Here is a 27,609-nt window from a genome sequence, read left to right as displayed (position 1 = left end):
GTAACTTTAATTATTTTTTTTTAAAAGGATGGATGTTGATGAAAGCAGCTATCTACTGTGTATAGCTCCTATTACTGGCTTCTGGTCCCTTCAGTAGTCAAATGTGATTAACTTAGCAAGTGTTGTTTTGAGGAGCAAGAGTAGGATAGGGAACCCGTCTTTTGGGTTAGTATCCTTTTATTCTCAGCCCCTTTGAGCTATGCTTTCTTCCGTCACAGGAATCGCTCAGCTGCCGCTTGGTCTTTGTGATGATGCAGTATTGTGTGGCTGCAAACTACTACTGGTTACTGGTGGAAGGCATGTACCTGTACACGCTGCTGGTACTTTCAGTCTTTTCTGAGCAGAGGATTTTTCGGCTGTATCTCTGCATTGGCTGGGGTAAGTTGATCTTTCCATGTGTCTGCCTGCTCCAGCAGATGGTATAATAGGAAAATACTGTGTGTCTATCATAGTGCTGCCCAGTTCAAATCCTACATTTTCCATTCCCTTTTTGTTCCCAATCCCTTACCTGGTTTGAGCTGGAGGGTGCTGGACCAGCACAGCTCCTGGATGCTCGCAGTGTAGGGGCTGTGGGTTCATAAGGCAGGGGCTGTGCAGAAACTCCCCAAACCAGTGACAGGCCATGGTCCTTTTCCTGCAAGACATCAGCTTCCCAATACAGAACTCATGTGGGTGATTCCAGGTGAGCGTGGACTTTCCTGGACTGCCCTGCTTCACCTCCTGAAAGTTCCCCATTGCATTCAAAGATGTGTTAGCTACTTGTGGTGCAAAATAACAATGATACCTTGTATTTGGGTGTAGCAGCAGAGATGTGGTGACAGTATGAGCCAGGGGGTTGCCAAGGGGCTGGTGAAGAAGGGGCTGCTAGCACGGAGTTGTCAGGTTGGTTGTTTGGGCAGAGCAGCTCAAGTGGTGACTGTCGGACAAAAGAGTGGTCAGGGTGCGTGTGCCATGGGCATGTGTATGCTTGAGATCGAGTGTGGTGCCTTGAAATCAGTTGTTTGAGCCAGAGTTGCCTTCTGTAAAAATGCTAAAGCTTTGATTCTTTCACTGTCCAGTTAGCCTGAAAATATATTACTGTTCAAGATTAATTCTATTTTTTGAATGATCTCTTTTGTGCTTTTATTGCATTCTCTCCCTTCCTCCTCTTCCCCCTTCCCTTTTGGTGGAAATCAGGTGATTTTTGGAAAGCTGAAAGTAAATCCAAGTAGATACAGCAGCGCTTTCATAAATATCAGTTTGAACATTTAAATTGCTTTGACTGTCCTTCTCTCTCCATGGGTTTGCCAGCTGTGAATATTCTAGCAAATCAGTTCACTGGTAAAATGCACATAAATGGCTTACTGTGAATTATCCAATTCTACTGAAAGTGATGTATGAGGAGCAAAGGCTTTCCAGTATATTGATGGGAATAAATAAGTGCAAGTAATAGCAGTTTCTTGCTGGAGAGTTTTAGTTAAAAAGCTCTATAACTTCCATTATTGTTTTATATAGGACATGCAGCAGAAGCAACAACATCTGGTATAACATTTCAACTATATATGTTTTAATCATGTTTTATAAATAGCCATACCCTCAATTAAAAAAAAAGGGGGGGGGGGGGTGTGCTATCCTGAAGCACTGACTGAAAGGAACTGGAAAAGCAATTAGAGTGAAAGTATATCTAGCCAAATACTGAGGGTATTGTGGTGTTTTATAAATAAAGGATAGTAGCTGGTTTTGATCTGAATCACTTCTAGTTAGTCTCTTGCAAAAGCAGAAGGCAGAAACAGAAGATACTATTTTGGTTTTGTTCTTCCTTTACAATGGCAGTTTTGCTACTGTATATTGAATTTCTGGATGAGTTTGTGGAAATGAGTGGCAATGCCAGAACTTGGCACTGGTTAGAAAAGCTCTGCCCCTGCCATTCAGTCCTCATCTGTAGTTTCTTGCTATTCCAGACATGGCTGCATGTGCAAACCTTGCCAATGATTCTCCATCTTCAAACGCAGACACGTCTGCTATTTCAGTGCTCCCAGATTAGTTATACGAGATCAGTTTCATCTCTAACAAGTGGAAAGTTACGAAGATTATTTTTTTCCAGTCCTCCTTGTTTCTTCACTGGCAATTCCATGTTTTGGGTGTTCAGGTCCCTCACCAGGTGCCTTTCTGCTGTACGCAAGGAGATTTAATTTTTTTTGAGCAGCATGATGGCCTCAGCATAATGCCAAGGCTTCAGAGAGACAAGGCGGTTCCTGTTTGAGCTGAGAGGGTCCTGTTCTTTGAAATCTTTTATCAACTGTAAAAATAAAGCTGGATCAAAAAATAAATATCTTGTTGATTTTCAGAGCTGATTTACTACCCTAACCCTTTGTTCTGTTAATGAATTGTCGTTGGAACTAGATGATCTTTAAGGTCCCTCCCAACCGAAACCATTCTGTGATTCTTACAGGACAATTTTTAACTTGTTCATTACTCATCATTTGATAAAAATATTTATGTTTTAGATTTTTCAATATGTATTGTTCACTAACTTAGCAGGTGTTAGTCATTTCATGTTGTTATTTCTTCTAATTAACTGAAATTTGTGATCACTCACAGACCATATGGTATTGCTTTTGCTGTCTGAGTAGCTTCTGCAATCCCCCATGTGATCACATATGTTTGCACTTGTACTTCTCTCAGATGTACATACGAATAAAGCTGTGTATTCGCCTCAAATGTTTTTGTCCACCTGAGTGTTTGCATATACTCTTGGTTGTTGTTTGCCCTGTTGTACCTCTTTCGAGGAACAAAAGGTCTCAGAACAACTAACTATAGAGCAAATTTAATTCCTCAGGTAATCCCAAGCAAAACTGTAATGTAATGGCCAGCTTTCAAATAGGTAGGACTGTTCCAATAGCTATTTCTCTCCAAGCTTTTAAACTGCTGCATTTTCTTATAACAGGGGGGAAAGTCCATGTAATTGTGTAAATACAAAAAAAGTACTTCTCCTATTTTATGTCTATCGTAATTGTTTCTTTTCAAGTCAAAACATGGAAAGGGTAAACCTACTTTTCCAATAGAAATATGTAAAAGATACCATAGTCAGTCTGTGTTTTCCTAGGAACAGTTAGCATACAGTGAGGAGTGTAAAGACAAATGAGTAAATATTCCGCAAATATGTTTTTGCTATATGATAATTTCAGGTCAATTCTTGATGTTACTAGACAGTAGTTGATTTAGTATCAGTTCAAATGAGTAATTATTCTTTGCTGTTTAAGTGTTGTATAAGGGAAAAAATCCGTTTATCTTGTGTTACTGTACTTTGCAAAAACTGGAAAAGTTACAAAATCCTGATAGACCTAAGGAAGCTAATGTAGTTTCACAAACTGGGAGTCATTTTGGGAGTCACTGGGAGTTGTATACAACATCATGTATATTGATAGGATTCTATAAACCTTCCTGGTTTCTTGTGAGGTAACTGTATTCCTGTAATGGCCACTTGCTTGCTAAGATTTCACATCACACTAAGCTTTGAGATGGCAGCGCTGAATTTTTCTTGTTTCATTTAATGTGGAAAATGTTGTGCTTATGCCTTCTTTTCCTTTGTAAAAGCAGACTTTCATACATTTACGTCAACCCCAAGTGCCAGTTATCTTACTGCAAAAACAATGGTTTGTGCTATTTTCAAAGCTGATGAAAGAAAAAAAAGGCAGAAACACTAACAGCTTCAACAAACAAAATTCTTAAGCTGATGGCAGAGCAGATAGATGAGTTGTTCCCTTCAGTCTGGAGGTCAGCACAACAGCAGCTAAACAGGATGTTGGTTTAAATAGTCATTATCACTTGCAGAAAAAAAGGAAAAAAAATATCTGTTGCTATACATTGCTGGTACCTGGTGCGTCCTTCCTCTGGCGTAAGAGAAATCCTTGCCTACAGTCTCACCTTCTAGAGAGAGCAAAACACTTGCAGAAGAAGGAAGGAAAGCAAGCCACGTAACTATGGAGATCAAGATGATTACTTTGGGGGTTTGATTTGTTTCTCAGGTTGTGCAGCCTCTTAATCAGGGTGTCCAGGACACCTTTGACATTGACTTGAAGCAGATGTGTCAGTGCTGTACAAAGTAGTCTCTGGAGAAGAGCAGTTTATACTGTAACACTGCTGTACCAGCAGCTTTTAGTGAAAAAATGATCTGCTCACATTCAGGAGCAGGGAGGAGGGAGGAATGGGGAAACAACAGCAACATCCCACAGTGACTGTTTGCGACGTCCAGGCAGGAGGAATGGCAGGAGACAACTTTCAGCACTAAAGGCTAAGAAGAAAATGTTAATAAAAAAGCTAAACATTCTCTGAGCTTCTGTGGCAATTTTACACCCAGCTGCATTTGCAGCAGGGAAACTGCCATAAAAAATAAATAATCCCCTTCCTTCCAAACATTGGCAATCCAGACTTGCTCTAAGGAAGAGCGCTTTGAGGGAATGGAGCTATTAAAGGCAGGAAGCCTGGCTAGGGTGTCAAAATCTACATCCTGATTGCAAGGAAGATCTGACTGGAACAGAGCCAGTAAGAAACCTTCCTTCTGAAGCCCAGTGTGAACTCAGTGTGGCAACAGGGTGCATTCATTGCACTGACCACTTCTTTTTTGTTTTCAAATAAAAATTGTGTTTCAGACAAGGATGTGAAAATAGGTTTTGTGTCCAGGCTGCTTTTGGTAGGAAATGCATGTCAGGAGTGTCTCCTAATTCTCTTCACTCTTTGTCATGTGGATTAAACTCTTTCATGCTTTTTCTTCCTCAGGAAAGGAAAACATTTCATCTTTTCTTCTCACATCTTCAATGCTTTTACTCTTTCTATATCTAGACATATTTATTTATCACTTCTTTCAGTTCCTTATCACATATGTTCATACATCAAGCAGTTGATCAAGTCGGACCGTTCTGGATGGTGTCAGACAGCAAGAGGCGACTGGAGTTCTGACAGCAGCAGCATCTTTCTGGTTTGATGGCCTGATTGTCTCGGAGGTCGAACTTCTCACCACGTGGAAATCAGTGATGTCAGGTTACATCTGAAATACGGGCTTATACACAAACTCATCAGTCCTAAAATGCTGTATTTGGAATATGTCCTTATCTAAGGGTCTCTGCCGGATGGCAGTGCTGTGGTCCTACAGAGAAAAATTTACTTCAGGAAGAATCTCTAATCAGTACGTGAGGACGAATGGAGCCTCTCTTGCTCCTCATACATCTTTCTTCCTTGAAATTGCTGTTACGTAAAATGTGGTACAATGCAAAGCTAGAAATACGGTGTCTGTAAGAATGGGAACTTGCGTGCACATCAAGGGAAGGGAAAGATCGCATGGAATAGCGCCACCTGGTGACACCTTTCCATGGTAACTGCTACTTGGTGGGCTCCAGAACGAGCCCGAGTTTTTCTGCTCCGTTACCAAAATATCTCAGACCCATTAAATGCGGAGACTGATTTCTACACGCTGTTATCAGAACATGGTAACTTCCATTAGCAGCTCCACAAATTGCTTTCGTCTCTGCTCCTTAGGGACAGTGGAGCGTTGTGACAATGTCAACCAAATGGTGGTTCCTGTGCAGAATTTCTCACAGCTTTCTTCTCTGACGTATCCCATCCCATTATCCTTCTGGATAATGCCTGGTTTTCCAACTTCTTTTTTCTTGGTATGAAGACACCTGGTCAGGTGTAGAATATATAAGCTAGAGTGAAAATAAGTAGGACATGCTGCTTATTTATGCCGTGGGGTGTTAAGATGTTGATTTGGCAGTTCCATTACTTTCTCATCGTCTAATATATATATTATTATTGCAGCCTATAAATTCAGGTGCCCTGTCCTCTGTCATTTGAAGTTGAACTTTATTAGCTGAGCTGTCAGCATGCTTATTTCCTAATACACTTGACAGATTTCATAATCACTATGTAGTGTTCAAAGATTTTTGGTCAGTTGTCAGCCTGCAAGAATTAACATGGCAGACTATTACGAGCAGGCTGTTGCAGTTTCTGCATCTTCAGCAGTAATACAGTACAGACAAAAGTGTAGATGTTACCTTTTCCAGAATTCAGAGACCTTTCTGTGGTCAGTTAATTTGGGAAATGATCAACTTTGGAGCTTTCTGTATGACAAAAGGCAAAACTAGAAAGAGTTCAGCCTGTATCTTAAATAAGCGCATCCTATAAGTGGGTGCAGTTTTTTTCTCAGATAGCTGATATTCTTTCAATAGCAGCAGCAAGTGAAAGAGGTGTAGGACTGAAACTCAAATGCACCAAAAGAGCTGCGTGTTGGGAGCCCAGGACTGGATTACAGTGCTGATTCTATTAATGAATGGTAGTCACCTATAGTTTATTCAAGGAGCTGTATACAGTTCATTTCCACTGCCTGCTCAAGCCAGCCGTATTTTTCTTGACTGAGTGAAGTAACCAGAATAATACTTGTATTTGTGTCAGTTAATGCAGGTTGATTAGGTATCAAGATTGTAAATTAATCTGTGGAGAGCCTCAGTGATCCTTGCAAACTACAGCTACTGCAGAGATGTGTCTTTTGCTGTTGTGAATGACTTCTGCAGACTCGAGGTGGGTTAGGGAATTTTCCTGGGGCAGTCTGCTCTTTAGATCTTGACTAGGGCTTTGGAAAACTGGATGCATTCTCATTTGCTGAGACTGTGTCCCAGACAGTTTTCAGAGCCACCCGTTTCTCAGGGCAAGGCTTTGTCAGTTTGGTAGATGTCAGATGCTGTCCACGTAGAATATGCGATGATGTTCAAAGCTGACGTGTATGTGTTGCACTGTTAAATCTTTGTATGCCATATTAAAATGTGTATTGCTAGCATGGAAAATAACGTGACTGAGTGTTGCAACACTAAGGCACCAGGGGCCTGTGTTACAAGTGGGAGTGGGCAGAAGGTATTGAACAAGTCACCTTGTACATGTTACCTATCAATTTGTAAAATATTTGCATAGCAGGATGCTGGTGCAGTTCAATAATACTGGCCTCTTTCTATCCAGGCTCTTTTGAAATATAATGTTAATAACTGATTCACATTTCAAATGTCAGGTAATGTGATTAAATATGGGGATATTTCTGATATATCCAGAAGATGGAGATATCTGAAAATCATCATTGTAATCACTTGATACATCAGTTCCCTCCACTGACATGCACCCTTTGTGCTCTCAGTGTTCATGTCTTATCCTGTAAATTTCATATTAAGAAGTCTTAATTCTCAGAAAAGTCGAGAGAGGAATGATTCAAACTATATTTCGTTTCTATGAATCAAAGGCTCATTTGCATTTGGAGGGGATTTGCAATGAGCCTGTTCTTAATCCGTTATGCTGCTATCAAAGCAGCATGGAGCTCTCGGTAACTTTGCTCCCAAAATATTGTATACTTTACATATCAGGTACATCCATAGAACATGTTCAACTACTTGCCCCAATAATCTTTACTCAATTCATTATCTTTGCTGTTATTCTGACTGTTGGGTTTTTCTTCTTGCTGCTCTCTGTTATCTTTTTTTTTTTTTAACTAATTAAGGAGAATAATTGGTCTTTTGGGTCTGTAGTATTTAGCTGTTCTGACAGGAGAAGAATACGGTACAACAAGAGAGAAGGTTTTTGCTGATAATATCCACTATAGATAGTGCTTAGACTGGAAGACATCACAGATTCCCTGTGGAGCTGCATGTGTGCCCTGTGCAGTGCTTACTGCTGCACGCTGATGTTCTTATGGTCCCTTTCCATACTGGTTCTTAAAAATGCAATAACAAAGCACATTAAATGTTGCCTTTCCTATACAATGTCCATACAGCATCGGGCACTGTCCAAGGACGTACATATATATGAGTTAGAACATCCTGATCCATCCTTAGGCAGAAATTCCTCATCCTGCTCGCTGAGTCTCAAACCTGCTCTCCTTCACGGTGGGATTTTTTGGCATTCCCTGTGCTAAGTATTGCTTGGTAGATGCACTTTAAAATTATTTTGCAAGACCTAAGCATTTCATAAATGAAAGAAATTACTTTGAGAGCCTTTGACATTGTAAAGCAAGTAATACTGACAGTTTATGTGGCTTTTCTGTCTTCCCTTTACACCCCAGAAAAACTGACCAGCTGTAGCACATGCAGTCAGGTAAGCATAGGAGCAAGCCTGTTCTCAAGACCAGATGTATCTGCTGTCATTGCTGCAGCCACTCAGGTCCATGCAGCGCCACAGCGCAAACTTGGGACATCTCAGGGGGGTGGGGGGGGGGTGGGGGGGGGGCGGGTGCTGGGCACACTTGCTCTGTGTCGTGCGCCCACAGTCCCCTTGGCCATTGGGGGTACATGGGGCTCAGTGTGCCAACAGACAGCCTGAGCTTGGTGCTGCCCAACACAGTGTGGCTGACCCACAAGCAGAAATGTGGATGCAAATGTTCAGGTCAGAGCGCAGTGTGCTCCTCTCTCGTGTGAATATAGAGGCTAGTAGAGTTTCCAGGAATTTCATTCCCTTGTCACCTCTGTAAAACTTTCTACAGAAAAGCTGGTATATACAGAGTATGGTGGTGATGGTCTAGTGTTCATTTTTCATGCTTGTTAGGAGCTAGATGGGGACCCAGGCAAAATGAGTTAGATTTATGAGTTACTTGCAGGCTGGATTTCTCATCCCACCATTGACAGCCATCTGTGCTGGGTAGGAGCTGCAACCCTGTCACCAGACAATTATGTTGCTCATCATTATGTGGGGGGTTTATCCTCCTTTCTGCCTTTCCCTGTCTCTTAATGTCAGTGTCAACTTTGTCTCCTCTCTTCCCAGGTGTGCCAATGCTGTTTGTTATCCTCTGGGGAATTGTCAAGTACCTTTATGAAGATGAGGGGTTGGTTTAGTTCTGATTTTTCTAGCGATTTCGTTTGTGCTGTATGCGTGCGCCAGCAGGTCATTGTTTGCTTTGCGTTCGGTGTGGTTTGCTTTGGCAATGTGCTGAAACTTCACGTAATTGCTTCTGTTTTGTTTGAAGGTCTTGCATAACATTTCAGAAAGGAGCATATGTTTCTTTCTGATCAGAATTTTCTGCATGTCTGAATGAATCTATCATTTTGCAGGTCAAGGAAAGGTATGTTTTGTTTTTCTGTAGTTACAGTATCAACAGTAGAAGTCATCATACCCAACCAAGACCACTCCTGATACTATGCCTTTGGCAGTAGCCTTTACAGTTATGCTTCAGAGGAAGGCAAAAACCTCCCACAGGATTCTGCCTGCGATTTGTAGTGACTAGCTTATGCCTAGCAGCGGAGACGTGACTGCCTGTTCTTGTTTAAGTTTCCATTATTTAGATCTTCTTAAAACAAAGGCAAGTTCTCTGCCTGCTTACGTTAGTCTTGCTGGTCAACTGTACCACGCACAAGACTGGCAAAACTCAAAATACTTTTCATCCACTTTTACAATAGTGGCTGTTCTGAAAAATTGCCTTTATATATGCTTAATGTACCAAATAGCGTTGTAGTTTGTTGTGGGGTTTTGTTTGTTTTTGTTCTTTTAAGCAAAAGGGAGCAAAGTGGCTTCCTCTTCTCAGTGACAGTGACTGCCTGGAAATTCGGGTAACTTTCTTTGTGATGAAATAAATAACTTTATTCTATTTCCTTTTTACTCTAAGTGTACTATTTATGGGGTCTTCCTCTTACTTGGTTTCCAAACAACCCAGCCAGCACTTTTGTAGAGGGTCCTTTCCTCTTCCCCACCCAGACACAATCCTTGCTGGAGAGATGCTGCAATGTGAAAATTCAGTGTAGTCAGAGCCACCTCCAGATTTTTTTCCTGATGTTCATGAGTATTAAGAAATGTCTTTTTTTAAAGTGTCTTTCATAATACTGAACCAGTTCAGTCAAAGATGCCTTTTCTGGCTTAAGCAATGCTAGGATTTTCTGACTTTCCTTTTCAAGGTTGACTTGATAATATTCTGTAGCAAGATTGGGGCCATACTGATGTATTGCAAGTTTTGTTGAAATTATCAGACTAGGTATAGAGAACACGCAGCCTCTGAACAGGCGATGTTCCATGGGCATATCTTCCCATTGATGCAGAAAATGTATTCAAAGTGCTCATGCTGAGCCTCCTACATTACGCAGTGCTCAGAGCTGATTTATATTTTCTATTAAGGAAAACTGTCACTCACTGCCTTCAGCGGACCTTAAAAAGGGGTAATTTTGCACCTTATTGAATTTTCTAAATCTTGTATAAATATTTGTAAAATACAGCCCATAAATAACCACGTGCAGCAGCTTCTCTGAAAGGCAAGATTTCTGTGCCTTGGGCGGGCATTTGCTGGAGCAGCCAGGGATATCTTTCATGCTGTTTGTCATAGCACTGTCACCATGGATGTGCAGTGGGCTGTAAATTTAATTTGTGACTTAACTACTTCCCTGACTATGAGGAATAATGGGAAGTAAATGTGGTCAGGACTGGAAATTTGTGGGAGTCCTGTGAACGCTACGTAGCTTTTTGGATAAAACACTGAAGCCTGCAAGACATACTTGCAGGCTGGCTCCTTTCCTTACACATGCAAGTGTGGCTTACAAAGGAGCTGCTGTTTTAAAAAGTGGGCTACTGAAAAAGACTTTGTCTGGATTAAAAATAAAATTAAAGGTAAGCTGTGCTTCTTAGTTATTAGACTGTGCCTAAAGAGCTGATACTTAGACATCTTTGTTTCTATCCGCAATTAATTATGGGAGCAAGATAGCAAGCCTACAGTCCTTTTAAAAAAAAAAATGGAGTCATACAGCTGTACATCTTTAAGGTAAAAATTCAGTGTTTTCATTTTTAGAAAAAGAATACCAGATCGGTAAGCAAAGGCAGAAACTTCCCAATACATTTGTTTCACTGGGCCAGTTCTCCGTTTGTGGCTCTGAGGCTGTTAGTTAGGCCAAGCATCTTCTGAGTGGCGCTGAGCAAACTGCAGGGACAGACCCTAAACACACTAGAGGGTGATGTATTTATCAGTGTGGCAATCCCAGAAAGCACAAATGGACAAGAAATCAGGCACAGATCTATCAATTTTATTTTCTGGACACTTTAATGGCTGTGACAATTTGAGCTGTAATGACATTTTTATTGCACATATTTGTATAAATTTAAAAGTAGTTAAACTGCTCTGTGCCACAGGAAGTAAATTAATACACACAGAAATGTAGCTGAGTTAATGTAAAGAATCATTTTTCAGCCTCCATCATTATCAGGAAATTCTAAAATTGCCTCTGCTTCCACTGCAGCTAGTCAGAAAATTAGAACTGCACTTCTAGCCATGCCTATTATCCTGCCGGTCTTGAGGAGTTCAAATAAAATTAATTGTAAAGGCTCCATGAAGCTGGCTGCCAGTCACACGTACCAATTAAGAAGTTCTTCTGTTACTCAGGTTCCAGCTCAGGTACACTGACTGCACACAGTACATACACTTTTTTCTCCAGTATCTAAAATACAATTGAACTGTAGGTTGCGGAGTTGCTGGTTGCAATAATATGCTTGTTATATGCATTAAACTGAAATTGCAAGGAAAAATGAAATCCTGAGACCTTCTTGGGCTTGCAGTATCTGCAAAGGAATATAGAATTGCCACCTCCAAGCTGTTCCACTTTCCTCTCTAGTATGTGAGGGCACGTGGGTGTGTTGTTGTAGCGTGGATCCCTACCACGTGCTGCACGGTTTGCTAGTTTCTCTCAAGTTGACTGTCCCATTACAAGGTTGGGGAGGGTTTGCTTTCTGCCAGCATCGCCCATGCTGAAGTTTCATAGACCTGTTAAGAAAACTTAAGGAAAATTGAGCATATATATGTTTGGGCGGATGAGATTTGGAGATGGAGAAACGTGTTTTGTGAAGGAACCTGTTTTCTGCAGTGCTGTTTCATAGTTTATGTTTCACAGCCTGTGTAGCTCAGAAACCTGCTTGCTTTACTGACTGTTGCTTTTGAGTAATGCTTAGCAATATGGCAGGAGGCTAACAAAAGTTATTTCATAGAAATATTAAGAATGCTGTCACTGCAGCGGCAAGTGAAGTGGCATGTAAACACTGCCCTAACACATGGGCACTGTGCACTCACACAGCCCATCACAGTCAGGGGTGGCTGGCTGGGGCCGGAGTGCGACCTAAAAGAACTAGATGTACAAGCGCCCGAGAGTAAAGTTCACTTCAAACCAGTGACCCCAAACCGTGGCTTTCAGGCATCATTTTTCATGTGATTTTTCTCGAATGTTGCTCAAGGACATAGGAATTTAAAAAGCTAAAATGAGACTTATGGGGAGAATTAAGTATTATATTGCCTGCAGCATGTTACTTGGCAAAGGACTAGCTGGCCAACAAAAGTTGGGAACTATTGCTCCCATCTTTGATTTTACTTGCTTATAACCTTTAAAACTCCCTTTGGGCCTGAAACCTGTACATATATACTGAAGAAACTGGAGTTTGCTGCCTTAATTGCTATCTCCTGGTTGAAATTAGTAGGTCCTTTTTGAAAATAAGGACAAATAAAATAGATGACTGATCTAAATACTGATGCAAGGAAAGTGATGGTAGGTAATGGGATAAGGAACTAACAAACAGTTAAATAATAAGATAACCTGACAGTGAAGGCCGAAGAGTAATAAAAAATAATGCAGAAAGAGAAGGATAGGAATCATGAAGGCGAGGTATGACTCAAACAGATTCCCCCCCTTCTCCTTTCAGCCACATGACAAATTTGACCTTGGTTTTAATGGAGAAAATATTCATAATTAAGTGATGATAATTCATAGCAATATGTGGGGGAGAGCTGGCCATTAGTGAGCAAGAAAAGCCAGCAAGTAGTATCCAGTTGGATTAATAGCTGCAATAGTACAAAGCATTCAGTGTTTCTAAGAAGCAACTGCATCTGTTTCTATGTCAGCATGATATGCTTTCCTGGTATCTAGTCCTCAGTAGTGTTTTCCATTTGCATTGTTGTGACAGAATGAAAAACAGGAGATTTTAGTAGTGGACTGAGAGTTTTTCTTCTGTCTCCTTCTTTTTGCCATCTTCCTAGCTGCTGGACCAGAAACTATAACATGAATTACTGGTTGATCATCAGGCTGCCCATTCTCATTGCCATTGGGGTGAGTATGGCACGTGTGCAGCGAGCTGGCAGGTTTCCATGAGAACGGGACATGACGCAGTACAAAGACCAGATGTGGGCATGGCTGTTGTGCCATGTCCAAAGGAATAACCTTTGAAGGGATTGACATTTTCACTCAGAAATGTGATTTTTATGAAACCGAATGGGTTTCTGTCACTGGAATTCCCAACTAGTGTTTTGCTTGTTTAATTTGCCCACATGCTGTCATGTTGTAGTGGCAGCACACGATAACAAAACAGCATGCCACAGCAATCCAATTTAACACCCCTGTGTGCAGAAACGTAGTACAGGGAGGTAATATTCCAGGTACTGAGCTACAGAAGAGCATCAAATTGCGTGGCATTCATTGTGGAGAAATGCTACATTCTGCAGCCACACAATACCATGTCAGTCATGCCTCCAGATGAGTCAGAAAGACAACTCACACCTTTACTGTGTTCCCTCCCCAGAGACGTAGGTGACTTCCTCTGCTTTCGGTGAACTGCCTGTGTTTTCCAAGTTGGCTGGTGCATTCACAAAGGATGTATTTAGAGCACAGTTCCTTAGCAAGGAGTTGAGATCCATGGCAAATTCTGCAGCTGCACAGCAGCAGCATGCACAGGGACCTACACGTGCATACACAGCCCAGCTTTTTTGAAGACTTATGCACATGTGTTTCTTGATGATGATATAAATCCTTCTTTCATTTCTCCAGGTAAATTTCCTGATCTTTATCAGAGTTATATGCATCATCATCTCCAAACTACAGGCTAATTTGATGTGCAAAACTGACATAAAATGCAGGTATGTCGTATGATCTGAGACTTTTCATGCTCATCAAAATGGAAGTAGACAAGGAGGTACTTGAGTGGATTGACAAAGGTGGTTGAAGATCACAAACCTCGAGTAATGCCCAGGTGTGGTGTCGTGCATTATTATGACTACTTGGACAGTCAGTCTCCAGAAAAGCAAAAGCCTCCTGGTTAAAGCCAGGGCAGGTGTACACCTGTGTTACAGATTAACAGAAGGGTTGATCTCTGAGTTCGTTACTTTACAGTTTTCCGTAATATTGGATGAATATTAATTAAGCAGATATTTTTTAAATACTTGCAGCATATGCAAGTACTGGATGTGAAGGTCCTTGAATGTGTCCAGAGTTGGACAAAAGGTGGAAGGGCTGGAAGGCACATCCTATGAGGAGCAGCTAAGAAGGAGGCTGAGGGGTGACCTCTTCGCCCTCCACAGTTTCCTGGGGAGGGGAAGTGGAGAAAGAGGTCCTGATCTCTTCTCCCTGGAATCCAGTGATAAGATCAGAATAGGATAGGATCCAGTGACAGGATTCATGGGAATGGTTCAAAGCTGCACCAGGGTGGGTTCAGACAGGACATTAGGAAGCATTTCTTTACTAAGAGGGTGGACAAACACTGGAACAGGCTTCCTAGAGAGGCTGTCAATGCCCCAAGCCTGTCAGTGCTTAAGAGGCATTTGGACAATGCTCTTAATAACATGCTTTAAGTTTTGGCCGGCCCTGAGTCAGTCAGGCAGTTGGACTACACAATCATTGTAGGTCCCTTCCAACTGAAACAGTCTATTCTATTCTAGTCTAGTCTAATTTGAAAAAAATAATATGAGTAATAGAAATAAAAAATTTTGCTTCAATGAAGATCAAGATAGGGTTCATTTAGAGTGCTGCTCCTTATTCTTCTTGCTAATTTTATCGAGACAAGCTTTCAATCTTGAATGCATAGGATGTTCCAAGAAAGATGTCAGGGTTATCAGAGAAATGTTCAATTTTTGTTTTGCAGGCTTCACCCTGTCTGTGTCTGTATTATTCCTGTTATTTAATCACCTTGCTAAGAATCATGGTCACATTCTTCATTTCTGCATCTTGGAGAATACTTTTGTATTGCAGTCTGAAAAATAAGTAGATCTAACAAGTTAGCTATTGAATTAACTAGTGTGGAGCTACATGCTGTGGTGGCTGGACTGCTACTGGCAGTTGACTTAGTCTGAAGTTGGATATTTCAATGCTGCAGCCTTCTAAGCTAGACACAGCATGTATTTTGATGCATTCTCGTCAGAGTATAGTGTTGCTTTCTATGTTGCCTACCTTTTTTACCTCACGTGAGATTTTTGGAAATCCTAATGCGTGTTTAGAGCTTCAAACAGAGAAAAGGACTCATTTTAATAACCTGTAGGCTTTGCTTTCATGCCTACTGTTTTTTTTAATATATGTGACCTCTATTTGCCAGGGTAAAATTGTGATGGCTTGAAGCTATTTAAAAGCCTGACTGTAAATTTACCCTGTCAAGGGAGAAATCCCTTGCCCTCATGGCTTCTGCAAGCAACAGGAAGGTTTGATGCAGCTGAGCCATATCTGAGAGGTGCACGTTCATTCATTTCTTTGTGTTGTGTGTTAAAAAATCTGCTGTGTAAACAGCAAAACTTTATCAGAAAAGGATTTGCCTAGCAACAGAGTCTTTTTCACTGATGAAGTCTATGGTCTTGGTGGTCCATCTGGAGTTGGTGGTTATAGCCATAAGCTTTGGGGAGATTTTTTCCCCAGAAGAGTTCAGTGCACTGATATGTTTCTGATGGTAACAAGACCAGTAACCAGAGATTCCTGTATCAGAATTCCCACCCCCCCTCTCTCAGCCTTATTTTCTGCTCAAGGACACTAGAAAAGATTTTGGAAGGAGGGAAGATAGAACTGCTACGTTGAAATATGTTATTTTAAACAAGGACTAGTCGAGGTGCCCTATAAAGTCACTAGCTTAGGTACGCTTGTGTACGGAAAGGAAAAAAGAGTGGTTTGCTCTCAGGCCAGCCTTCCCTTCACCTCTCTCCTGTTGCCCATTCATTTGACAAAGAGAGAGCTAACTGTTCAGTATGGCAGCAAATCCCTTTTCTCTACAGAAAGTCTGGAATTGTGGAGAAACTTCTCCCCTTGCTCAGGGAAAGGATTTTCTTTAGGGAGGTCTTAATTACCCAGGAAGCCTTTTCGTTGGACTTTGCATGGCTTCCTGTTCAAGGCAGAGCTCTCCAAATGTCCCATCCAGAACAACCAGCATTCACTAAATAAGCTAGGGGACTGCTGTACACCTACACAACTCCGGTCTCTTTACCCAGGCGGTGTCTGCAGCATCAGCTTCAGGCAGGTGGTGGTGGAGCAGAGCCTTCATCACAAGACTTGCTGATAAGCTGCTCATTTAAACAAGCCTCCTATCCCCTAATGCAGTGGTCTGCCTACATCCACTAGAGGTCTGCATTTATGTTTACCTGTATGTATAACTTTTTTTATTTATTTAATTTCAATAGTTGCTTTGATTCACCATTCCTCGGTCCTTGTGTATCAAGGACATTGGCAGGCCAGTGGATGGGCTGACAGGAGCCTTGCATTTGTTGTGTAACAATACAGGATGGGCACTGGTGGGGGAGAAAGCAACTTTAGAGAAGACCCAGGGATGTTGAGGACCACATGTCGAACATGATTCAGTAGTGTGCCCTTAGGACAGCGTAGGCTGACTGCATACTGGGCTGCACTAGCAAGAGCATAACCAGAAGGTCAAGGGAAGTGACCGATCCCCTCTATTCAGCACTTGTGAGACTGCCTCTGGTGTCCAGGCTGAGGCACCCCAGTAGAAGGAAGACACTGTGTCCTGTCCCTCCAGCCCCATGGGACTTGCATCAGTTTTGCACCAAGCTAGTTCAGGGCCTGGACCAGGTGACATAGGTGGAGGTGCTGAAAACTAGGTTTATTCAGTCTGGAGAACTGAAGACTAAGCAAGGATTTAATTGCAGTCTTCAGCTACCCAACGGTGGTTATACCGAGAGTGGAGCTGGAGTCTTGTCAAAGGTGCACAGTCAAAGGGCACAAGTGGCAGAGTTCATAAGTTATAGCAAGAGAAATTCTCATTACTTGTCAGAGGTGGAAAAAAAAAATGCAGAGTGAGAGTGCTCTGATGCTGGAAGAGGGGCCCAGAGGGGCTGTGGAGGAGCTTGGAGACATTCAAATCTTGGCTGGACACAGCCAAGTAACCTGCTGTGAACTGGAGTTGGACCAGAGACTTCCAGAGGTCCCTTCCAACCTGGATGATTACATGATTCAGAACAGCAGCCAACAGCCCTAGGGCACGCAAGACCTGCTAAGTACTGACAGCCCTGAAAATTGAGTGATTTTGTATCTGCTCAATTATCTCAAGACAAGGTTGTTGTGAGGCATTGATAGGTTCTGTGGCCCAGGATAGCCCTATAAACTCCTGTCTGAGGCTCAAGCATCTTTCGTTATCCTGCTGGGTGGCTAGCTTGTATGTCTATCAAGAGAGTTCAGGACGATTCTTGTTAATGTTTTCCTGTGGTTCTATCCCTGAGCATTGCTCTTGCACAGGTGAAACATGTTTTATTTCAGGTCAGTTTGTCTTTTTTCCTTTCCTAGCTGTGTCTTTGAACTTGCCGTTTATATCATGGAGACATCACTCACTTTAAGACAGTTTAACTGCTTTTACAAAGTCATCTGCAGTTACGGTTAGTTTTGATGTTTTGGAGATTTAACACACTACAGCAGTGAGAAGGAATGGCAAGTACTCCTTCCTTTGCCAAGATATTTTTTTAAAAATTCCGTTATTTTATATGTTTTGTGTGTGTGCATATATATATAATTATATAATTTTTTATGTATTTTAAAAATTACTGATAGATTATTTTTTTCAGGCCATCAGCAAGGTAGGTTTTGGTCATCTTTCCCGCTTACAGATGGGGAAAAAGGATACACACACAAGATGACATCCCAGGTACAAGAAAGCTCATGGCTTCCTCCCGAGTTTGGAAGATTTTCCAGGTGAAATACAGCCAGCAGCTGAAGAGAGTGTTTTGCTTTCAGCAGGAAACAGTCTGCAGTGGACTGGGAGGGGCAGTTAAAACATATGGATATCTGCTAAGTTTATTTTGAGGATCTTTTTTGTGGGGTTTTTTTTCTGTAACCTCTGAAGGAGGACCCTGCGACACAAAGTGGTGCAGTGACTTACCAAAGCTGCCATTTGTGACAGAAGCAGAATGCAGAAACAGTGACTCCCAGTGATCATTGGGATCAACAATGATCTACTCAGTGGCATTGCTTTTTTTCTTTCTTTGTGATCTTAGGCTGGCCAAGTCTACGTTGACTCTGATCCCGCTGCTGGGGACCCATGAGGTCATCTTTGCCTTTATTACTGATGAGCATGCCAGAGGGATGCTGCGCTTTGTGAAGCTTTTTACTGAACTCTCCTTTGCTTCTTTCCAGGTAGCACTTGCACTGTGCCCCTGTCCCTAAGAAGTTTTTAAACTTCTTGTTGGGGACCTGCTTTCTCTTGCATTCATTGCATGTTCCCTGTTCTTTATATTTCTTAATTTAGCGTGGATATTACAGCATTATGATTGTGGAAGGGAAAGTATAAGGACTAATTTTTAACAGCCTACTTAGATGTTAGTATCACATACTCTTATTTTCAAAGTCTTAAATTTACCACAATAAACCGGTATTCCTATCCATGTATCAATATCTACTTCCTCTGGGACACTTCAAGGCAATAATGAAATTAACTGTGAGTTCCTGTAATTGTATTGTGGCCCTGCTGAAAGCAAATTTTGTGGTTTCTCCAGTGTTTCTGATACTCCTTGGAAAATCTGGGCTGTGAGAGGTAGCTGTCTACAGCTGTAACTGCATGTGAGGAGGATGTAGGTTTACTGTGATTTTTGTAGCTGTTGCCCATTTCAAAAGAGTCTCCTTGTCTAAGGGAATGGAATAATTATTTTTCTAGTTTCCCTGCCTACCGACTCATTCCCTTGTTTATCATGAACAGAGCTGTATTTAAGATTACTGTGAATCATTCTCTTCGGAAGTGTTTGTAACTTGAAATCAGGTAAGGAAAAAGAAGGGGAAAGGAATCTAGAAAAAAAAACCAAACAGGTTAAAGAAAAGAGTATCACCTTTCTCCTAAGACTGTGTGCTTTGAGACATAGTTTGGTCAGATCTCTCCTCTGCCATCAGAGCTGAGAAGGGACCACAGGGTGTCTCCACCTTTCAGTCTTATATGGGACATGCCAGTGTGGAGACTTTAGCCCTCTGCAAGTTTGTCTGGCAAAGCAAGGAAACTGCTCTGCTCACTTTTCTGTTTGTTTCTGTTTCTTATTTTTCTATCAGGGGCTGATGGTTGCAATTCTCTACTGTTTCATCAATAATGAGGTAAGAGAGACACTAGTTCTTCCAATTTGCCTTATCAGCATCCACTGTAGGAAAAGAAAATTGAAAATGGTCTTGAAATGCTGAATTATCCTTCTTCAGGATTGTTACTTTTTTTTTTTTACAGACCCTCCTCTGTACAGCTATACAGGATAACTCCTCAGACAAATGTTGTTGGAAGGAATTCAGGCAGTATAATTTATGGCCACTATTTGTAGACATGAAATCTTGCAAGTTGCCTTGCTCACAATTATATATAGTTTGCACTGCTGGAGCTTTTCTTTTATTAAGAATTACAGCTGATGCTCTTAATCTGTCTCACAGTGCAGCTTATTTCCTTGTTTTGGTGAATGTGGGAGTAGAGCCCATTTTATTCTGAGAAACTCAGCTCAGCTGGCTGGTGAGGTTGGAGAGTCCTCTTGGCTAATGCCTGTACAGTTTGGTTTTGTTTGGTTTCCCTGTGGCCCAGCTACCTGAAGACATCACCTCTCTCTCATTCAGGCTGACCTTCATGGAGTGGCAACCTCTCCCACAAACCCAGAAGAAACGTAGCAAGGGCTTTTAGTTAATTGATTGCAGGTACCATCCTCTGTGTCTTCTGCTGAATCGCAGCCCTGTTGAGGGAGAGGGTGTTTTTTTGTTCAATATTGCAGGAATCTCTCATGTCACCTAAGTGATTATTCATTCATTCAGCAGCCAGGTTTGCAAGGGAAGCAAAGACTACTAATTTGGCAGTACATTATTACGTTTAATGCACATCAATGTGTTTTACAGTCATGCTAAATCTACTTTTAAACATGACACGGTAAATCAAGAGCAATTTAGAGATAGACCTCATAGAGGAATTGGAATAAATAGAAAATGTTCTACTTGTGTCGTTATGGCCAGGCTGGAGTCAACAGACAAGCAGCAGGCATCCTGAATTAAGCCCTGCAGGAGACTGTTCACTTTTGTAGCTTGTGGGTAAGATTTTGTTGAAGTGAATTTGTTAATTGTACTGCTTACGAAAGTCAAAGGTAGTAGCAGCAGGCTTTGCTCAAGCATGAGTTAGAGAACATTTGTTTCAAATCCCTTGTACAGCTTTGCAGGTGTACTTTCATCCTGAAAGGCAGCACCGTCTGCTGGTACATATGTATTTCTTCTGATTCACTGGGGCCTTTGCTCATAGACCCCCTGTGCAGCCGCAGCCAGGCCTCTCATGAGGAATGCCCAGTAATTTCCTCCATGTGATACATGGGCAAAGTTACATCACAGCCCAAACTTTATTACAAACCCTGAAACAGATAGGCCTGTTTCATTTGAGGGAACTTACTGTGAAGTAGCCTACCTGCATTTCTTAGAGGTCCTCCAAATCTCTTGTTGCTATAGCTCTCTTGCCCCTGTAATATAATTGACAAAATTCAACCACAATGTGCTCAGCTTCACAGAAAGCTGACAGACAATTTAGGATGAATTATTTTGCTTGTTCTAACTCATGTTAAAAGAAGGGAGTAGGATTTTGTCAAGCCCAGTCATCAGTATCCATAAAATAAATCCATGTAAAAAGTTTGATTAGGTCAAGTCTCTTCTATTTCTTTCCTAAACTACACACGGAATTTTTCCTAAACTAAGTGAGAAACTGTTTTTCTTCTGACAGACAATACGTACCTGAAGACTATCCTTTTTTGCAATCCGGTCTATATTTTTATCTGTGACTCATTGACTCCTTTTCTTTTGCCTTAACCATACAGAATGTAAGTTTTTTTTGCCAGTCCTGATGCCAGATCAAGAGTAGAAATGATGCTAGAAGCTAAATTAATGTCCTCTTCTAGAATCTGCTTAGGGAAAACTATTAAAATATGTTCATGTTTCAGTCATATTTCAACTGAAAGATCCTGGATTTGCTCTGATATTGCTTTGAAGCTAACAGCAGGGTCTCATGAGATTGCCTGTTATCACCGGTGTTCTTTGGAAAATGAGCTGGGCATACATATGACCAGTTTTTCTGCAGTTGCTTTTTGTAAGAAATATTCTAAACCACAGAGATGTTGCCTCTTTCCACCAGAACTAGTTTAAGCTGGTTCAGGTTTCATTTTCTGTAGTCTTGCTTCTTCTTTTTCCTCCTTCCTATCACAATGGAAGTACACTTCTTTTCTACGTTAAAGAGTATGTCCTGAACTATAGGGCTCCGGAATTCTAATTACTGCCCAGTCTTCCCTTTTTCATTTCTTATCATTCTCTACGCAGACTATCCACTGAACTTTTCCACCAGCTCCATCCCATCCCATTTCAGAGCTACATTCCTTTCACTATGATTTGTTGAGATTTTCTTTTTGCTGGTGTAACTTTTTTGTAATCAGATTCCAGATTCATTGCTGCACTCTCAGCATCCTCGCCCATTAGCTGCATTAAGCTCAATCAGCTGCTGTCTGTCTTCTCCACCTTTAACCTCTACAACCATCTTTTCAAAGTTCCCATACCTCTTCTCTTTCAAAATACTCTACACAAAAATTTTTCCTTCTTCTCCTTCCTCATGGGAGCTTTGTTCCTGGTTCCGTTTTCCCTGTATACCTTATTTCTAGGGAATCTTAACCACCAAGGGAAGACAATTGGTTATTATACAAGGTTTTGCTTGTGGTTTTTTAGGGCTGTCTCCCAGACTCAGTATTTCACAATGAACAAGCAGGGAAGACAGACGTACAGCAGCTGGTTCCCTAGCAAGTTTTCCTCAGAGTATGGAGGTTCTAGCAGCCCGGGTATGATGACAAGCCTGTACTGGAACTGCCATCAACCTATTTAGTTTCTTGGTCATCAGCACTGGACCCAGTACCAGCCCTAAAAGGAAACAAAAAAAGAGCTCTCCAGAAAAGGCTCACTTGAGTGACACACCTATAGTGAATTTACTTCCAGGCTGAAGAACACACTAGAATGAATTGATCATTTCAATTTTGTTCAATTTTGTGTCCTCTGCCTTATGTGTTAAAAGCTAATGGAGGTTCTTACTTCAGTCAACTTTGCCCATGGAACAGGCAGATCTAAATGCTGTTCTTGTTTAGCAGTTACAAGACCCTGGATAAATTTCCGAATGAGTAGAGGTTACACAGTTTAACCCAGAACCTCTCACTGGGTGAGCATATTCCCTAGCTTTAGAAAAAGCTAGTATCTGGAATAAGATATTGTAATTTCTATTTAAAAAAAAAAAGGGGGGGGGGAGAGAAGTACAGTCTTTAACGTGCTTAATTGTTGTTTTTGCTATTCTGAATAAATCTTCATTTTTCTATGTAATTACAATTTTTTTTAAAAATATTCAAAGAACAAAGATAGTTCAAGACATGATACTGTTTAAACCAAACCAGAAGTTAAAACAGAACTGTTAAGAACATCTTAAGACAGTATTGAGCAGGAAGCCAGTCTTTTCCATCATTTCATGGCTGATAAGCAAAATCAACTTAATTGTTAGTACTGCTAGGGCATAGAGTACATTTAGTATTGCAGCTGAATACAATTTAGAATAAAATAATGAAGGTAAGATTTCCTGGTGCATCAAAGAGCTTTATTTCTGCAAGGGAAAGAGAATGCTGTCGTTATTTTAAATAGCGAATACCTTACAATGGACTAATGAGATAACTGGATAATTTGAAGCAGTAATATCACAAGTTTAAAGCACTGCCAGCTTTTCTCAGAAGTATGGTATCTTTATTTTTGCCTTGCTCTTTTCTAATGGAGTCATTTTAAAGATCTGATTAGTTCTACATTAATTCCTTTTGTTTCCTTCTTTGCTTCTGTTAGGTTCAGATGGAGTTTCGAAAAAGCTGGGAGCGCTGGAAATTGGAACATTTCTATGTTCAGAGAGACAGCAGTATGAAACCTCTGAAGTGTCCAGCCAACAGCATCAGTAGTGGAGGCACGGTAGGCAGTAGTGTCTACGCTGCCACTTGTCAGGCCACATTCAGCTAAGGTTTCTGCAGGTGAATCAGACTGAGAGCAATGAACTGTATAATATACCTGGAAACCCTCAAATACCCAAGCAAGTGGCTTAAGTATGCCATCTCCAGCAAGAAACTTAAGCATATGCTGCTCATTGCCTGCAGGCTGTTGGACAAAGGTTTCTAGGGAAAGCAATCTGCTAATGTAATCAACACATCAGAGGAAAAATTGATCATGTCTAAAGTAAGTTAAAAGAGTTTCTTCCTATTTGCACACAAGGCCTCCAGGTATCCAAAACCTAAGCATAGCATTGATCCGGTCTGAAACCACAGGGTCAATGGCTTATTATTGTTGAGTGGGTGAGCTGACTGATCGACCGATTGAATTACAAGGATACAGAATATCATTATTGCCAAAAAGTAGACTTAGACCTTTATGGAGATAGGGTGAGGTAAAACCAGTTTTAGAAAAAAAACACTTAGTGAGGCACAACTTGCATTTTAGGGAAGAATCAGTTTTGTAGTAGTAGTTTCCCAAAGCTAAAGTTGAAAATATGCTTACCTGTTTTCTGGGTAGGTGAAGAACAGCATCCTGAAGGTCTATCAATACAGCAGGTAGGGTGGTGTACATTTCATGCTCTTTAAGCTTCACTTGAAAGAACCAAAAACAGTATATGGTAGGGGCCTCTTCCGTTATTAGTAAGTATGCATTATATCAACACGGATGGAAATATCCCCTGAAGGCACAGCCCTTCCGTTTTTGTGGTACTCTGCCTCTCCAGCTGGAGCTGGCACACAGGTGATAACAGGGACAGAACAACGACTTGTGCCTCAAGAGGACATTTTCTTTCCAAGCTGTACTCTGCTGCTTGTGGGTGCAAACATGCAGAAGTCAGCTTGCAGCCATAGGTGGTCTTGGGCTTTCACCTGCTTGGAAAAGCTTGGGCAGGCGGCAGCGCGGGCTCGCTGCTGCTCCCGCTGCTGCTCCCGCCCTGCGCCGTCTCCCCGGGCGGCGGGCGCTGCGGTTCAGCACGCGGGACAGCTCCCGGACCCCGCCCGCCCCCCCAGCCTGCCGGCAGCGGGACCCCCAACATCCCCCAAACCGCCCTGAGCTCAGCTGGCTTTGGTCTGTTTAAAAGTGCCAGGGCTCCTGCAGTGAATGCATCTGCGCTGCTAATTGCGTTACCCTCCCTGATGCTCACAAGAGTTGCTGAGGAAAAAAACCTTAAGTACCTTTACAAGCAGGACATGATCCACTGCATCACTTAGTAACAAGCTTTACATCTCTTTACTCAGCTTTTACTCAGCCTCCCTTTACAACAAAGAGGCAAGGTGCCAAAGGCTAGCTCTGAGAATAGCCCTCTCCATACATTTCTTGTAATAAGTAACTTCCATGGCATAGCAGTGAAGACTACTCAGCAGACATTACCACCACCACCCCCGATTTTCAAGTCTCTCTTTGCACTTATATCCACAGCCCCATTGCCAAGAAAGTGGACTGGATATTCTGTCATTCAACATCTTCCCTGCCTGAAGCTAGATTGCTTTGCATGGGATTATTTAATCATTGTATTAGAATCCAAATTGCCAACAGGCTGGATTAGTTTTGCAATCATCAGGTTAGAATTGAATCAAGAGAGGATGTGTTACCTTCTTCTGCTATAATGCTTATAATTGAGCTCCAGGGGGAGGTGGGAAAGTCAGATGTGTTTTAGAAATCCACCACAGTTCTCAGGCTGGCTTACGTACGTTTAGCATGCTGGCTTCTGTGCAGGCCGTTTCCAGGCTTTTACTTCTAACAGCTGCAGAGCTGACCTTGGAATAAAGCACCTCAGGTTCTTCTGTAAATTTAACAACTAGCTTCTATGTTGTGTGACCATGAATACACCACCCGACTACTACACCCATATGTTAACTGCTGTCCTATAATTTAATTAATTAGCTTCCTGTATGTAGAGTATGCTTGATGTTTCTATTTAACATCTACCCTTAAGTGCTCTGAATAGGAAAAGACTGATGAAGTTAGTCACTGGTAGGTGAAAGGGCAGCATGATGACAGATGAAATTTATAGCCGTATGATAATGCACACTGGAGGGAATAATTTAACTTATGAATATTCAAGAGCGGGTGCTAGTTTCCAGGGCTCTACTTAGTTGTGTGCAAACCTGGAAAAAAAAAAGTTTCTGCTACTTGCACAGCTGTCAGCAAGCTGAGTTTTGCTATGACAATAAGAAGTTACAGAACTGTTTTAAATCACTATTATGCTGGAAAAAGTATATGTAACAAATGAAAGAGGACCGACGCAGGAATAGAAGGTATTTACACACATATAACAAACCTGTATTTAGTTGCTGTCACAAGATTCTTTCAACAGTTTGACACGCTTTTGAGTTACTAGGCTCTTGTCCCTCCTAAGAACTGAGGGCTCTTGGTGCACAAGAATAGCTCTAACACCAGGTGTCAAACTTACCTTGGTAACTTCTGCCTTGTTAGAATACAAGAGAAAAATAAGATGACAAAGTGAGATCTTAGCCAAGCAGAGGGTTGTGGTGGAACTTTTTTCTCTCTCTCTCTGATTAAGCTCTCACTTCTTCAAACCTTGTTAAATCCCCTCTAAGTACTGAGGGAAAATCTCAGTGAAAGCAAGTGCCACCAAAGCAGAATTACAGTAATTGTGTATTGTGGGAAATAGTTTTGGCAAGGCCTAATCACCAATTTCCCCATCGCACTTCATCTCCTTCAGTAAAACCTTTTACAAGCCTTTATTATTCATGCCAGCTCTACTTCAGAATTTATAATGTGCATTTATTTGAGTAGCATGAAATAAGCAAACCAACACAAAGCCCTGGAACATACAAACCGCGTGATTTTTTTTCCTGTGCCTTTCAGCTTCATGCTCACTTACTGTGGTAACTTGTTTCATGAAGCATTAAATAGAAAATAGAAGCCTATAAATTCACCTGGACATAATGTAACTAGAGTTTATAGCAAATGAAAACTTTACTTCCAGCACTGCTGCTATAAAGTTTTATAATTTCATGGATGTCACCTGATATTTAATATTTATTTGCATGTACTTCCTTGTTTTAAAACCCACAGAATCAAACTGAGATGTCAGATTATCAACTCCCCATAAACACCATGCTGATGTTTATTTTTATCCTTGTGAATAAAGTTTCAACTCTCAAAATCCTATCACTTACTGGTGTATTTACTTTAAGTATCACCTGACTACTTCTTACTCTGTAATTAGAATACTTTTTAAAAACGGAAAGACTCACAGTTCATGGTTCTTCCAAGGTAACAAAGCTTTTTATTTACAACTCATGTCCACTACAAAGAGGCCTTTGAACCTGCAGAGGCTATGTTAATCAAAACCAAAATGCAGCACGTTATTTGTCTAAAGTCGGAAGGACTCAGTAAGAATAATGCAAACTCTGAAGGCTTTTTACCAGAGGATGGTGAAATACCGGAAAATCCCAAAATCCTGTCCTCGCCTTTAAATAGCAGCATTTGGAATTTATACAGCAGACCAATACAGAAGCCAAGAGAGTGCTGCGGAGAGCTACTGAAAGACGCTTAGTAGTGTTAAACATATTACTTGTGCTTCAATCTATGATTCTCTTACCACAGCAATTAAATTCAAGCCAACAGTTCCTTATGTTTCCCCAACCAATGACAAAACTTGTGGCAAGTCAAACCTGAGCACTGTAACTGTTACATTACAAAAGGTGTAACAAAACCGGATTTGAAAGACCAGTCTGTGACTTTTCTTCTCACCTCAGAGGCACAAGTTCTACCAGCTGCTCTTCACTATGACTTAATAATGATGATTTATTTTATTACAATGACCTATAGACTAAAAATATAGGTGGATCATACAAGAAGTCCATTGACATCTAGGGGATGGTGGTGAGATACACCATCAGCTGTGCTGTGCTAAGAGGACTGTACCCATTGATCGGGCAAAGCCCCTGCCACCTGAAGGCCTCTTGCATTCCCATGTCAGCTACACACTCACCCTGGGGTTTTTTAACATGACAGTTAAAGAAAAATATGTTTTACCTGCCAGGAAATAGAAGTCCTTTTTGCTTCCATTACAAGAGATGGAAGCTGTAATATGAAGCAATACAAGTTCCCCATTTTAAGATCAGCTATTTGCGGCAGATGAGTGCCAAACAGAGGCAGCAGCCTGTTTTAGGCACACTTCACGCCATTTCTTCAAAAAGAGGGTCCTGGCCAGTGCTGGGAAGAGAAGCACTTCGTCATTGTACTACAGGTGCCATCAAGCGCCAGCCTTCCTGTCACCAGTGCCCAGGTCTGAGGGAGCTGACCCCCGCCGGGCCGAAAGCTACAGCAGCGCAAGGGCCCTGCTGCCCCTCGGCAAACCGGCCGCGGGGGCTGCTGCCTGGCC

General features: G+C 41.5%; 1 protein-coding gene across 1 annotated transcript in view; it reads left to right on the top strand.

Moving 5' to 3' along the window:
* Positions 1 to 26,836, top strand: part of GLP1R (glucagon like peptide 1 receptor) — an 89,796-nt gene extending 62,960 nt beyond the window's left edge. The window contains exons 7-13 of the mRNA XM_056357622.1: positions 219 to 378; positions 8,773 to 8,833; positions 13,004 to 13,073; positions 13,788 to 13,876; positions 18,212 to 18,350; positions 19,251 to 19,292; positions 23,058 to 26,836. Of these exons, the coding sequence (XP_056213597.1) occupies positions 219 to 378; positions 8,773 to 8,833; positions 13,004 to 13,073; positions 13,788 to 13,876; positions 18,212 to 18,350; positions 19,251 to 19,292; positions 23,058 to 23,225 (729 nt within the window). The 3' untranslated portion in view covers positions 23,226 to 26,836. The remainder of the gene's footprint in view (positions 1 to 218; positions 379 to 8,772; positions 8,834 to 13,003; positions 13,074 to 13,787; positions 13,877 to 18,211; positions 18,351 to 19,250; positions 19,293 to 23,057) is intronic.
* Positions 26,837 to 27,609: the final 773 nt, after the last annotated feature.

Source organism: Falco biarmicus, chromosome 12, assembly GCF_023638135.1.
Source record: "Falco biarmicus isolate bFalBia1 chromosome 12, bFalBia1.pri, whole genome shotgun sequence".
Taxonomy (NCBI): domain Eukaryota; kingdom Metazoa; phylum Chordata; class Aves; order Falconiformes; family Falconidae; genus Falco; species Falco biarmicus.
This window is presented reverse-complemented; position numbering and strand designations above follow the sequence as displayed.